Genomic DNA, 16,441 nt, shown 5'->3' on the forward strand with positions numbered 1-16,441 from the left:
TCAGCACTATAGGAAGACTCATAGTCTGCTAACGAAGCATTTCAGATGGTTCACTGAAGACTTCCCGAGGCTGTTTCAGTGTCGTTAGCTTAGCTACACTTTAGCCTTCAAAAGGGGTTTTAACCCACATAAAGGGGTGCAGGGCTAGCGAGTAATACATGCTATAACATGCTAATGTCATACTAAAGACACTACATGCAGAGACAGTTCCCCTAAACAGGGAGTTTCCTGGTCGTCAACCTCCCTCCCACCTGATTGGATGTTATGTCATGAATAATGAATTCACAGAGATGCTGTGAAGAGATGCATCATGGGGACTGGTGGTATTTAGAGACATTTACAGATGATTAGGCTGAGCTCTCAAGCACAGCTGGGAATCTACCTCTGCTAATCACACGCCAATAAACTTTGGTTCGACACATACATACGCACTCTCGAATGAGAGATGACATACATTATTGGCTCTGGCAGCGACATTAAACAAGTCCCAGTAATATGCAGATCTGGTGACATGACTAACACCACTAGCTGGGACTGATTGTCTCTTTCTATCTAACACCACTAGCTGTGACTGATTGTCCCTTTCTATCGAACACCACTAGCTGTGACTGATTGTCCTTTTCTATCTAACACCACTAGCTGGGACTGATTGTCTCTTTCTATCTAACACCACTAGTTGTGACTGATTGTCTCTTTCTATCTAACACCACTAGCTGGGACTGATTGTCTCTTTCTATCTAACACCACTAGCTGTGACTGATTGTCCCCTTTCTAACACCACTAGCTGGGACTGATTGTCCCCTTTCTATCTAACACCACTAGCTGTGACTGATTGTCCCTTTCTATCTAACACCACTAGCTGGGACTGATTGTCCCTTTCTATCTAACACCACTAGCTGTGACTGATTGTCCCCTTTCTAACACCACTAGCTGGGACTGATTGTCCCCTTTCTATCTAACACCACTAGCTGTGACTGATTGTCCTTTTCTATCTAACACCACTAGTTGGGACTGATTGTCTCTTTCTATCTAACACCACTAGCTGTGACTGATTGTCTCTTTCTATCTAACACCACTAGCTGTGACTGATTGTCCCTTTCTAACACCACTAGTTGTGACTGATTGTCTCTTTCTATCTAACACCACTAGCTGTGACTGATTGTCCCCTTTCTAACACCACTAGCTGGGACTGATTGTCCCTTTCTATCTAACACCACTAGCTGTGACTGATTGTCCCTTTCTATCTAACACCACTAGCTGGGACTGATTGTCCCCTTTCTATCTAACACCACTAGCTGTGACTGATTGTCTCTTTCTATCTAACACCACTAGCTGTGACTGATTGTCTCTTTCTATCTAACACCACTAGCTGTGACTGATTGTCTCTTTCTATCTAACACCACTAGCTGTGACTGATTGTCCCTTTCTATCGAACACCACTAGTTGGGACTGATTGTCTCTTTCTATCTAACACCACTAGCTGTGACTGATTGTCCCTTTCTATCTAACACCACTAGCTGGGACTGATTGTCCCCTTTCTATCTAACACCACTAGCTGTGACTGATTGTCTCTTTCTATCTAACACCACTAGCTGTGACTGATTGTCTCTTTCTATCTAACACCACTAGCTGTGACTGATTGTCCCTTTCTATCTAACACCACTAGCTGTGACTGATTGTCCCTTTCTATCTAATTATTATTATTATTATTATTATTAACACCACTAGCTGTGACTGATTGTCCCTTTCTATCGAACACCACTAGCTGGGACTGATTGTCTCTTTCTATCTAACACCACTAGCTGTGACTGATTGTCCCTTTCTATCTAACACCACTAGCTGTGACTGATTGTCCCTTTCTATCTAACACCACTAGCTGTGACTGATTGTCCCTTTCTATCTAATTATTATTATTATTATTAACACTACTAGCTGTGACTGATTGTCCCTTTCTATCTAACACCACTAGCTGGGACTGATTGTCCCTTTCTATCTAACACCACTAGCTGGGACTGATTGTCTCTTTCTATCTAACACCACTAGCTGTGACTGATTGTCCCTTTCTATCTAACACCACTAGCTGGGACTGATTGTCCCTTTCTATCTAACACCACTAGCTGGGACTGATTGTCCCTTTCTATCTAACACCACTAGCTGTGACTGATTGTCCCTTTCTATCTAACACCACTAGCTGTGACTGATTGTCCTTCACCAACGGTCCCTTTCCATCTCACCAACAGTAATGAACATTTCACAACATATTAAGTTGTGAAGGAAACACCTCTGGAGCTCATGTAGAGACAGAAGGTATTGTATGTCATATTGTATAGTACAAACATCATACAGGTTTCATAAAACTACAGTTCAGGATGAAACACATTTCAGCTACTCATGTAAAATGAGGCCACTGGTTTTGAAGAGGGGTAGAAAACCTGTTTTCAGGATGAAACATTTCAGCCACTCATGTAAAATGAGGCCACTGGTTTTTTTTTGCATTTTTAATAACAAATATTCACAAAAACCACGAGTGCCAAATCCATTCCTATTTTCAGCCCTAGTTTCACTTCCTGTCCCTCTGAGTAATCACAGAGGAGAACGTGCATAGTACCACTCCAACCCAGCCTCCAGGGACTAATAAGGAAACAGACATACACTGCATGAATATATTTCTATTTGATCATACAGTTGTAGCTCTCAGGTTATAGTTCTCAGGTTATAGTTCTCAGGGTGTATCTCTCAGGTTATAGCTCTCAGGTTATAGTTCTCAGGTTGTAGCTCTCAGGGTGTATCTCTCAGGTTATAGTTCTCAGGTTATAGTTCTCAGGTTATAGTTCTCAGGTTGTAGCTCTCAGGGTGTATCTCTCAGGTTATAGTTCTCAGGTTATAGTTCTCAGGGTGTATCTCTCAGGTTGTAGCTCTCAGGTTATAGTTCTCAGGTTGTAGCTCTCAGGTTGTAGCTCTCAGGTTGTAGCTCTCAGGTTATAGTTCTCAGGGTGTAGCTCTCAGGTTATAGTTCTCAGGGTGTATCTCTCAGGTTGTAGCTCTGAGGTTATAGTTCTCAGGGTGTATCTCTCAGGTTGTAGCTCTCAGGTTATAGTTCTCAGGTTATAGTTCTCAGGGTGTATCTCTCAGGTTATAGCTCTCAGGTTATAGTTCTCAGGTTGTAGCTCTCAGGGTGTATCTCTCAGGTTATAGTTCTCAGGTTATAGTTCTCAGGTTATAGTTCTCAGGTTGTAGCTCTCAGGGTGTAGCTCTCAGGTTATAGTTCTCAGGGTGTATCTCTCAGGTTGTAGCTCTGAGGTTATAGTTCTCAGGGTGTATCTCTCAGGTTGTAGCTCTCAGGTTATAGTTCTCAGGTTATAGTTCTCAGGGTGTATCTCTCAGGTTATAGTTCTCAGGTTGTAGCTCTCAGGTTATAGTTCTCAGGGTGTATCTCTCAGGTTGTAGCTCTCAGGTTATAGTTCTCAGGTTATAGTGCTCAGGGTGTATCTCTCAGGTTATAGTTCTCAGGTTATAGTTCTCAGGGTGTATCTCTCAAGTTGTAGCTCTCAGGTTATAGTTCTCAGGTTATAGTTCTCAGGGTGTATCTCTCAGGTTATAGTGCTCAGGGTGTATCTCTCAGGTTATAGTTCTCAGGGTGTATCTCTCAGGTTATAGTTCTCAGGGTGTATCTCTCAGGTTATAGTTCTCAGGGTGTATCTCTCAGGTTATAGTTCTCAGGGTGTAGCTCTCAGGTTATAGTGCTCAGGGTGTATCTCTCAGGTTATAGTTCTCAGGTTATAGTTCTCAGGGTGTATCTCTCAAGTTGTAGCTCTCAGGTTATAGTTCTCAGGTTATAGTTCTCAGGGTGTATCTCTCAGGTTATAGTTCTCAGGGTGTATCTCTCAGGTTGTAGCACTCAGGTTATAGCTCTCAGGTTATAGCTCTCAGGGTGTATCTCTCAGGTTATAGCTCTCAGGTTATAGTTCTCAGGTTATAGCTCTCAGGTTATAGTTCTCAGGGTGTAGCTCTCAGGTTATAGCTCTCAGGTTATAGTTCTCAGGGTGTAGCTCTCAGGTTATAATTCTCAGGGTGTAGCTGTCAGGTTATAGCTCTCAGGTTATAGTTCTCAGGGTGTATCTCTCAGGTTGTATCTCTCAGGTTATAGTTCTCAGGTTATAGTTCTCAGGTTGTAGCTCTCAGGTTATAGTTCTCAGGGTGTATCTCTCAGGTTGTAGCTCTCAGGTTATAGTTCTCAGGGTGTATCTCTCAGGTTGTAGCTCTCAGGTTATAGTTCTCAGGGTGTAGCTCTCAGGTTATAGTTCTCAGGGTGTAGCTGTCAGGTTATAGTTCTCAGGTTGTAGCTCTCAGGTTATAGTTCTCAGGTTATAGTTCTCAGGTTATAGTTCTCAGGGTGTATCTCTCAAGTTGTAGCTCTCAGGTTATAGTTCTCAGGGTGTATCTCTCAGGTTATAGTTCTCAGGGTGTATCTCTCAGGTTGTAGCACTCAGGTTATAGCTCTCAGGTTATAGTTCTCAGGTTGTAGCTCTCAGGCTATAGTTCTCAGGTTGTAGCTCTCAGGCTATAGTTCTCAGGTTGTAGCTCTCAGGTTATAGCTCTCAGGTTATAGTTCTCAGGGTGTAGCTCTCGGGGTGTAACTCTCGGGGTGTAGCTCTCGGGGTGTAGCTCTCGGGCTATAGTTCTCAGGGTGTATCTCTCAGGCTATAGTTCTCAGGTTGTAGCTCTCAGGTTATAGTTCTCAGGGTGTAGCTCTCGGGGTGTAGCTCTCGGGGTGTAGCTCTCGGGGTGTAGCTCTCGGGGTGTAGCTCTCGGGGTGTAGCTCTCGGGGTGTAGCTCTCGGGGTGTAGCTCTCAGGGTGTAGTTCTCAGGGTGTAGCTCTCAGGTTATAGTTCTCAGGGTGTAGCTCTCAGGTTATAGTGCTCAGGGTGTATCTCTCAGGTTATAGTTCTCAGGTTATAGTTCTCAGGGTGTATCTCTCAAGTTGTAGCTCTCAGGTTATAGTTCTCAGGTTATAGTTCTCAGGGTGTATCTCTCAGGTTATAGTTCTCAGGGTGTATCTCTCAGGTTGTAGCACTCAGGTTATAGCTCTCAGGGTGTATCTCTCAGGGTGTATCTCTCAGGTTATAGCTCTCAGGTTATAGTTCTCAGGTTATAGCTCTCAGGTTATAGTTCTCAGGGTGTAGCTCTCAGGTTATAGCTCTCAGGTTATAGTTCTCAGGGTGTAGCTCTCAGGTTATAATTCTCAGGGTGTAGCTGTCAGGTTATAGCTCTCAGGTTATAGTTCTCAGGGTGTATCTCTCAGGTTGTATCTCTCAGGTTATAGTTCTCAGGTTATAGTTCTCAGGTTGTAGCTCTCAGGTTATAGTTCTCAGGGTGTATCTCTCAGGTTGTAGCTCTCAGGTTATAGTTCTCAGGGTGTATCTCTCAGGTTGTAGCTCTCAGGTTATAGTTCTCAGGGTGTAGCTCTCAGGTTATAGTTCTCAGGGTGTAGCTGTCAGGTTATAGTTCTCAGGGTGTATCTCTCAGGTTGTATCTCTCAGGTTATAGTTCTCAGGTTATAGCTCTCAGGTTATAGCTCTCAGGTTATAGTTCTTAGGGTGTAGCTCTCAGGTTGTAGCTCTCAGGTTGTAGCTCTCAGGTTATAGTTCTCAGGTTATAGTTCTCAGGTTATAGTTCTCAGGGTGTATCTCTCAAGTTGTAGCTCTCAGGTTATAGTTCTCAGGGTGTATCTCTCAGGTTATAGTTCTCAGGGTGTATCTCTCAGGTTGTAGCACTCAGGTTATAGCTCTCAGGTTATAGTTCTCAGGTTGTAGCTCTCAGGCTATAGTTCTCAGGTTGTAGCTCTCAGGCTATAGTTCTCAGGTTGTAGCTCTCAGGTTATAGCTCTCAGGTTATAGTTCTCAGGGTGTAGCTCTCGGGGTGTAACTCTCGGGGTGTAGCTCTCGGGGTGTAGCTCTCGGGGTGTAGCTCTCGGGCTATAGTTCTCAGGGTGTATCTCTCAGGCTATAGTTCTCAGGTTGTAGCTCTCAGGTTATAGTTCTCAGGGTGTAGCTCTCGGGGTGTAGCTCTCGGGGTGTAGCTCTCGGGGTGTAGCTCTCGGGGTGTAGCTCTCGGGGTGTAGCTCTCGGGGTGTAGCTCTCGGGGTGTAGCTCTCGGGGTGTAGCTCTCGGGGTGTAGCTCTCAGGGTGTAGTTCTCAGGGTGTAGCTCTCAGGTTGGGTTCAAGCCCACCTCTGAAGTGGTGTCAACCATTTCCCCCATCCCTAGGGAACACAGCTGATTAAACCAACCACATTCTGAACTAAAGACCATGATTATGTGATTATTGGAGTCAGGTGTGTTAGCTGGGGCAAAAGTGTGACACCAATCAGGCCCTGGAGGACTGGAGTTGCCCATCCCTGTCCTAGGTTCTCTGGGTAATTCCCTTGGTAATCCCTTGGTTCTGGGTCAGTGTGGACAGAGCAGTCTCTCTGTCTGTTCAATAATTCATACTTCCTACACTAGCAGTCAGGTAGCTCCTCTCAAGACAGAGCATCTAGAACGGCTGTTAAAACAGTATCTACCAGGACTAGACGACAGTACAGTATCTACCAGGTCTAGACTACATACAGTATCTACCAGGATTAGACTACATACAGTATCTACCAGGACTAGACTACATACAGTATCTACCAGGACTAGACTACATTAAGTATCTACCAGGACTAGACTACATACATACAGTATCTACCAGGACTAGACTACATACATACAGTATCTACCAGGACTAGACTACAGTACAGTATCTACCAGGACTAGACTACAGTACAGTATCTACCAGGACTAGACTACATACATACAGTATCTACCAGGACTAGACTACATACCGTATCTACCAGGACTAGACTACATACCGTATCTACCAGGACTAGACTACATACCGTATCTACCAGGACTAGACTACATACCGTATCTACCAGGACTAGACTACATACCGTATCTACCAGGACTAGACTACATACCGTATCTACCAGGACTAGACTACATACCGTATCTACCAGGACTAGACTACATACCGTATCTACCAGGACTAGACTACATACAGTATCTACCAGGACTAGACTACATACAGTATCTACCAGGACTAGACTACATACAGTATCTACCAGGACTAGACTACATACCGTATCTACCAGGACTAGACTACATACAGTATCTACCAGGACTAGACTACATACAGTATCTACCAGGAGTAGACTATATACAGTATCTACCAGGAGTAGACTATATACAGTATCTACCAGGACTAGACTACATACAGTATCTACCAGGACTAGACTATATACAGTTACTACCAGGACTAGACTACATACAGTATCTACCAGGACTAGACTACATACAGTACAGTATCTACCAGGACTAGACTACATACCGTATCTACCAGGACTAGACTACATACCGTATCTACCAGGACTAGACTACATACAGTATCTACCAGGACTAGACTACATACAGTATCTACCAGGACTAGACTACATACAGTATCTACCAGGACTAGACTACATACAGTATCTACCAGGACTAGACTACATACAGTATCTACCAGGACTAGACTACATACAGTATCTACCAGGACTAGACTACATACAGTATCTACCAGGACTAGACTACATACCGTATCTACCAGGACTAGACTACATACAGTATCTACCAGGACTAGACTATATACAGTATCTACCAGGACTAGACTACATACAGTATCTACCAGGACTAGACTACATACAGTATCTACCAGGACTAGACTATATACAGTATTTACCAGGACTAGACTACATACAGTATCTACCAGGACTAGACTACACACAGTATCTACCAGGACTAGACTACATACCGTATCTACCAGGACTAGAGTACATACAGTATCTACCAGGACTAGACTACATACAGTATCTACCAGGACTAGACTACATACAGTATCTACCAGGACTAGACTACATACAGTATCTACCAGGACTAGACTACATACAGTATCTACCAGGAGTAGACTATATACAGTATCTACCAGGAGTAGACTATATACAGTATCTACCAGGACTAGACTACATACAGTATCTACCAGGACTAGACTATATACAGTTACTACCAGGACTAGACTACATACAGTATCTACCAGGACTAGACTACATACAGTACAGTATCTACCAGGACTAGACTACATACAGTATCTACCAGGACTAGACTACATACAGTACAGTATCTACCAGGACTAGACTACATACAGTATCTACCAGGACTAGACTACATACCGTATCTACCAGGACTAGACTACATACAGTATCTACCAGGACTAGACTACATACAGTATCTACCAGGACTAGACTACATACAGTATCTACCAGGACTAGACTACATACAGTATCTACCAGGACTAGACTACATACAGTATCTACCAGGACTAGACTACATACAGTATCTACCAGGACTAGACTACATACCGTATCTACCAGGACTAGACTACATACAGTATCTACCAGGACTAGACTACATACAGTATCTACCAGGACTAGACTACATACCGTATCTACCAGGACTAGACTACATACAGTACAGTATCTACCAGGACTAGACTACATACAGTACAGTATCTACCAGGACTAGACTACAGTACAGTATCTACCAGGACTAGACTACATACAGTATCTACCAGGACTAGACTACATACAGTATCTACCAGGACTAGACTACATACAGTACAGTATCTACCAGGACTAGACTACAGTACAGTATCTAACAGGACTAGACTACATACAGTATCTACCAGGACTAGACTACATACAGTGTCTACCATGACTAGACTACAGTACAGTATCTACCAGGACTAGACTACATACAGTACAGTATCTACCAGGACTAGACTACAGTACAGTATCTACCAGGACTAGACTACATACAGTATCTACCAGGATTAGACTACAGTACAGTATCTACCAGGACTAGACTATATACAGTGTCTACCAGGACTAGACTACATACAGTATCTACCAGGACTAGACTAGAGTACAGTATCTACCAGGACTAGACTACAGTACAGTATCTACCAGGACTAGACTATATACAGTGTCTACCAGGACTAGACTACATACAGTATCTACCAGGACTAGACTACATACAGTATCTACCAGGACTAGACTACAGTACAGTATCTACCAGGACTAGACTACATACAGTATCTACCAGGACTAGACTACAGTACAGTATCTACCAGGACTAGACTACATACAGTATCTACCAGGATTAGACTACAGTACAGTATCTACCAGGACTAGACTATATACAGTGTCTACCAGGACTAGACTACATACAGTATCTACCAGGACTAGACTACAGTACAGTATCTACCAGGACTAGACTACAGTACAGTATCTACCAGGACTAGACTATATACAGTGTCTACCAGGACTAGACTACATACAGTATCTACCAGGACTAGACTACATACAGTATCTACCAGGACTAGACTACAGTACAGTATCTACCAGGACTACAGTATAGTATCTACCAGGACTAGACTACAGTACAGTATCTACCAGGACTAGACTACATACAGTATCTACCTGGACTAGTACTACATACAGACAGGTACATGTAGAGTAGAGGATGACAGCTACATGTAGAGGATGACAGGTACATGTAGAGTAGAGGATGACAGGTACATGTAGAGTAGAGGATGACAGGTACATGTAGAGTAGAGGATGACAGGTACATGTAGAGTAGAAGATGACAGGTACATGTAGAGGATGACAGGTACATGTAGAGGATGACAGGTACATGTAGAGGATGACAGGTACATGTAGAGGATGACAGGTACATGTAGAGGATGACAGCTACATGTAGAGGATGACAGGTCCATGTAGAGTAGAGGATGACAGGTACATGTAGAGGATGACAGGTACATGTAGAGGATGACAGCTACCTGTAGAGTGGAGGATGACAGGTACATGTAGAGTAGAGGATGACAGCCACATGTAGAGTAGAGGATGGCAGGTACATGTAGAGGATGACAGGTACATGTAGAGTAGAGGATGACAGGTACATGTAGAGTAGAGGATGACAGCTACATGTAGAGGATGACCGGTACATGTAGAGTAGAGGATGACAGGTACATGTAGAGTATGACAGCTACATGTAGAGTATGACAGCTACATGTAGAGGATGACAGCTACATGTAGAGGATGACAGGTACGTGTAGAGTATGACAGCTACATGTAGAGTATGACAGCTACATGTAGAGTATGACAGCTACATGTAGAGGATGACAGCTACATGTAGAGGATGACAGGTACGTGTAGAGGATGACAGGTACATGTAGAGTATGACAGCTACATGTAGAGTATGACAGCTACATGTAGAGGATGACAGCTACATGTAGAGGATGACAGGTACGTGTAGAGGATGACAGGTACGTGTAGAGGATGACAGCTACATGTAGAGGATGACAGCCACATGTAGAGGATGACAGCCACATGTAGAGGATGACAGCCACATGTAGAGGATGACAGCCACATGTAGAGGATGACAGCCACATGTAGAGGATGACAGGTACATGTAGAGGATGACAGCCACATGTAGAGGATGACAGGTACCCCCATTAGACACACATACACTCCCCTCCACTTTTGACCAGAGTCCTATGGGGTAGTGCACTAAATAGGTAATAGGGTGCCATTTGGGATGACGACATACAGAGACAGTGGTTTTAAGCCTGTAGACGCAAGCAGGAAGTAGTACATTTCCTGCTCCCCCAGAGGACATCATGTCTCTTCCTGTTTATTATCACATTACTTCTCAGACTGTTAATTCACTATTTATTATTTATGACCTATATTAACTATAACCCCTGTAATGTACACTTCCTGTTTATTATTAATGACCTATATTAACTATAACCCCTGTAATGTACACTTCCTGTTTATTATTAATGACCTATATTAACTATAACCCCTGTAATGTACACTTCCTGTTTATTATTCATGACCTATATTAACTATAACCCCTGTCTAATGTACACTTCCTGTTTATTATTAATGACCTATATTAACTATAACCCCTGTAATGTACACTTCCTGTTTATTATTCATGACCTATATTAACTATAACCCCTGTCTAATTTACACTTCCTGTTTATTATTAATGACCTATATTAACTATAACCCCTGTAATGTACACTTCCTGTTTATTATTAATGACCTATATTAACTATAACCCCTGTCTAATTTACACTTCCTGTTTATTATTAATGACCTATATTAACTATAACCCCTGTAATGTACACTTCCTGTTTATTATTAATGACCTATATTAACTATAACCCCTGTAATGTACACTTCCTGTTTATTATTAATGACCTATATTAACTATAACCCCTGTAATGTACACTTCCTGTTTATTATTAATGACCTATATTAACTATAACCCCTGTAATGTACACTTCCTGTTTATTATTAATGACCTATATTAACTATAACCCCTGTAATGTACACTTCCTGTTTATTATTAATGACCTATATTAACTATAACCCCTGTAATGTACACTTCCTGTTTATTATTAATGACCTATATTAACTATAACCCCTGTAATGTACACTTCCTGTTTATTATTAATGACCTATATTAACTATAACCCCTGTCTAATTTACACTTCCTGTTTATTATTAATGACCTATATTAACTATAACCCCTGTAATGTACACTTCCTGTTTATTATTAATGACCTATATTAACTATAACCCCTGTAATGTACACTTCCTGTTTATTATTAATGACCTATATTAACTATAACCCCTGTAATGTACACTTCCTGTTTATTATTTATGACCTATATTAACTATAACCCCTGTAATGTACACTTCCTGTTTATTATTAATGACCTATATTAACTATAACCCCTGTAATGTACACTTCCTGTTTATTATTAATGACCTATATTTACTATAACCCCTGTAATGTACACTTCCTGTTTATTATTAATGACCTATATTAACTATAACCCCTGTAATGTACACTTCCTGTTTATTATTAATGACCTATATTAACTATAACCCCTGTAATGTACACTTCCTGTTTATTATTTATGACCTATATTAACTATAACCCCTGTAATGTACACTTCCTACTCTTCATATAATATTATGCATAACAACGGCGGCGTCGGTGGGAGAACTATAGACACTTCATATAATATACACAGTGGAGGTGATGGAAACATGGCTGTAACAGCCTCAGCACTGTTTGTTTCCATAGGAGGAGGAGAGAGGGAGAGAGAGCGGTTGCCATACCTCCATCCCTCCAGTGGGATACCTCTGTTAACGCTGACAGCAGGGTCTGAATCATCTAGGATGGGAGGAGAGGGGGTTGGGTGTGGAGGGATCACAAATGGCAACGGGCCGGATGGTTTGATAGGGCTTGACGGACCAGAGAGGTCAAGTGGCAGCTGAACTATAACCTCTGAGGCTGACCCCTCTCTGCCTGTTCTCTCAGTGATCACTCAGCCCAGAGACAGTCAGCCCAGAGACCGTCAGCCCAGAGACCGTCAGCCCAGAGACCGTCAGCCCAGAGACCGTCAGCCCAGAGACAGTCAGCCCAGAGACAGCTGTGTGTTGGTGTTCTGTGTATAACATTAGTGTGTTCAGGCTATAGAATACAGTGTGACTATGAGATACTTTTTGAAATGCCTTCCTCTGTCACTTCAGCTTGACACAATAACAATGTTGTTTTGGAGTCCGGCCCGGAGACACAGGACTGCTTGACTTTACCTATCACAATAACAATGCAGCAAACGGAGAATGGAGGAGCATTACAGAGGATGTAGGCTGACAGACACAGCAGCTACCAGTTACTGAACAGTACTGTGAAGTCAAGAGTCAGGACAGATGACTGTGTTACTGATACGGAAAAGGAAACTGACTGACAACACATTTCACAGGCTTTACTAGGGTCTCACTACTCCAAAGCGCACACACACACACACACACACACACACACACACACACACACACACACACACACACACACACACACACACACACACACACACACACACACACACACACACACACACACACACACACACACACACACACACACACACACACACACACACACACACACACACGTCAAACCCTTGATCCCTGGTTAACACAGGGCTTTATGGTCCCTGGTTAACCACATGGCTTTATGATCCCTGGTTAACTACAGGGCTTTATGGTCCCTGGTTAACTACAGGGCTTTATGGTCCCTGGATAAACACTCCCTCTCCCTCCCTCCCTCCTCTTCCTCCCCTCCCTCCTCTTCCTCCCCTCCCTCCCTCCTCTTCCTCCCCTCCCTCCCTCCTCTTCCTCCCCTCCCTCCCTCCTCTTCCTCCCCTCCCTCCCTCCTCTCCTCTCCCTCCCTCCCTCTGCTTCCTCCCCTCTTCCTTCCCTCCCTCCTCTTCCTCCCCTCCTCTTCCTCCCCTCCCTCCCTAGTTGACGGAGGAAAACTAAACTCTCTCTGGGACTCAGTCTCCATGCTACTCTAATGGGTGCTAGTCTAGACAGATACAGTTCCAGACACTCCTTAGAAAGTGTAATATTTACTCCCTCTTCCTCCCCTCCCTCCTCTTCCTCCCCTCCCTCCCTCCCTCCTCTTCCTCCCCTCCCTCCCTAGTTGACGGAGGAAAACTAAACTCTCTCTGGGACTCAGTCTCCATGCTACTCTAATGGGTGCTAGTCTAGACAGATATAGTTCCAGACACTCCTTAGAAAGTGTAATATTTACTCCAAACACTTTGCTGCAGAAGGTACAGTTGACACTTGATAAAGTGCAGTGTGTCTGATGATTAGGTTTAGTGGGGATGTTGGGCACACACACACACACACACACACACACACACACACACACACACACACACACACACACACACACACACACACACACACACACACACACACACACACACACACACACACACACACACACACACACACACTCTCTCTATATATCCCTCAGTATTGGCTTGGTCTTCTATCACCTGTTTTCACCACGTGTAACCTGGTCAGACAGTGAGGAAGTGAGCCTGCCCTCTACTGGTGGCTGAGTGTAACTACACTCAGTTTCACTACTTGGTGTTGTAGTGTTGTAAGACATTATTAACAATGTAATGATACCTTCATCATACACCAGCTGTTGTAGTGCAGAGAAACAAGATAATACCTTCACCAATGTCTGTTGTAGTGCAGAGAAACCAGATAACACCTTCATCAACGTCTGTTGTAGTGCAGAGAAACAAGCTTGTTGTCTAAAAACATATTTTGGTGTAAGGAGAGCCAACTGTAGTTCATAACATCAAGGTCCAGACAACGATCCTCAATACTCTAGTCTGGCAGTCCTGTCTGAATTATTGGAGACTTGGTCATGAGATTCTTATAGATTGTAAGACAGTGTAGTCTATTTAGTCATCTCAGTAGCCAACTGCTGAGGCTGAGCTGCAAGACAGACATGGTCTGTTGATGAATAAGAGGTTGAATGAATTCTCTATCTTTTACATCATTCATTCTCTCTCTATCAGCTGTGAGGGTGACAGTCCATGAATGGTACACTGGTGGAGGTTCACCATACTCTGTCTGTCTGTCTGTCTGTCTGTCTGTCTGTCTGTCTGTCTGTCTGTCTGTCTGTCTGTCTGTCTGTCTGTCTGTCTGTCTGTCTGTCTGTCTGTCCGTCCGTCCGTCTGTCCGTCCGTCCGTCCGTCCGTCCGTCCGTCCGTCCGTCCGTCCGTCCGTCCGTCCGTCCGTCCGTCCGTCCGTACGTACAATATTCTAGCCTGCTACCGGTTTTGTCCCATCCAGCTAAGAGGATGGATGTCTGCTTTCCAACAAGCCAACAAAAACGGAGGAGGGCTACACTGGTAACACCATGCTGCCCTACCAAGCAAAAAGGCAGTAATTGCTCATTTGGTCAAAAATGAGTTAGTCATTTTTGCTAGAATTAAAAGACATGCTTAATCATGTGGACAAGTATCCTGCCTCTATTGTATTGTGTTCAGGATAAAATAGGGGTCATGTTGACAGTAACTGTATAAAGTTACTATGAAACCAACGTAAATAAAAGCTATTTTTCTCAGTTTCACGCTATGAGCAGTTACTGCCTTTTTGCTTGGTAGGGCAGTATAATTGTCTGAAGTCAAACAATAGGCTGCTATTCTTGTAAACATTCACATATAGCAGGCTATTTATAGACATTCATTTCTCCTTCCAACCAGGGAGTGCGGGGAGAGCACAGCTAAGCACATGGAGAACCCAGAGAATGGTGAGACATCGACGGGCTTTAAGTAAGGCTACTTACAGTGACACCATCCCAAGTGGCAGCACCAGTGGAGCTTGAAGCACTTCCCATGGCTGTGTGTGGCGCAGATGGACAGTCCGTCGCACGGGAGAAAGTCCGGTCTCCCCGCGCAGCTCCGGGCCAACGCCTGCGCCTCGTCCAACTTCTCGCTCTTCCGTCCGCCCGACGCGGCCATCGCGTAGCGCACACCCCAGGATCAAACGCACGCCATGTAACCCATCAGAGAACGCAGCTTTAGCCCACCAGCCAAAAATGGTCTGGAATTTCGGTTTTGGTCTCAAAACCTCAGCAAACGCCAAATGTCTAACCAGGGAGGAAACTCCAAAGCGTGACGCAAACGAGTTAAATGTGGCCCCGTTGTAGCCACCCCCCCCCCCAAGCAGCACCGAGAGAATCAAAATGCGATGAAAGTTCCAGTTCCAAGAATACGATTGACAGCTTGTTTTACGTAAACATCTGGATCTCCAGCCGCTGGAATTAATTTCTGTAAACGTCGACGAGGTTATCTCAGCCAGAGAGATTTCCGTGGCGTATCCCGTGTCAGGCTTTCATTTGATACAGCCAGCCTTCTATCAGCCTGACAAGAGACTCCCCTGTCTGTTGATGAAGCCCTCGCCGTTTCCTTCCTCTTAGGCTATCCCCTCCTCCTCCTCCTCCTCCTCCTCCTCCTCCTCCTCTCTCTCTCTCTCTCTCTCTCTCTCTCTCTCTCTCTCTCTCTCTCTCTCTCTTCTCTCTCTTCTCTCTCTTCTCTCTCTCTCTCTCTCTCTCTCTCTCTCTCTCTCTCTCTCTCTCTCTCTCTCTCTCTCTCTCCAGTTCGGTTCAGCCATAAAGGAAGTCCGATATTTGGTCTATTGTCCTCATTTCTGGCTGTAATAGCCTTTCCTCCGAAATCAGAACTGATTCAGATGAAAGTAATCATGTAAACAAAGCCTATAATTTGAATCGGAAGCAACCTTTTTCAAGATAAATATAGGTCATTCTGTTAACGGATCCTTCATTTTTAAATGTTTATTTAATTAATTTAAACTGTATTTAACTAGGCCAATCAGTAAAGAAAAAACATCTTATTTACAATGACGGCCTACCAAA

The 16,441-nt window shown here is 43.6% G+C and overlaps 1 protein-coding gene across 1 annotated transcript in view; it reads right to left on the reverse strand.

The window, feature by feature from the left end:
* Positions 1-15,997, reverse strand: part of LOC124021801 (UPF0524 protein C3orf70 homolog A-like) — a 36,344-nt gene extending 20,347 nt beyond the window's left edge. The window contains exon 1 of the mRNA XM_046336926.1: positions 15,353-15,997. Within this exon, the coding sequence (XP_046192882.1) occupies positions 15,353-15,527 (175 nt within the window). The 5' untranslated portion in view covers positions 15,528-15,997. The remainder of the gene's footprint in view (positions 1-15,352) is intronic.
* Positions 15,998-16,441: the final 444 nt, after the last annotated feature.

This window comes from Oncorhynchus gorbuscha, unplaced genomic scaffold (genome assembly GCF_021184085.1).
Source record: "Oncorhynchus gorbuscha isolate QuinsamMale2020 ecotype Even-year unplaced genomic scaffold, OgorEven_v1.0 Un_scaffold_1216, whole genome shotgun sequence".
NCBI lineage: Eukaryota > Metazoa > Chordata > Actinopteri > Salmoniformes > Salmonidae > Oncorhynchus > Oncorhynchus gorbuscha.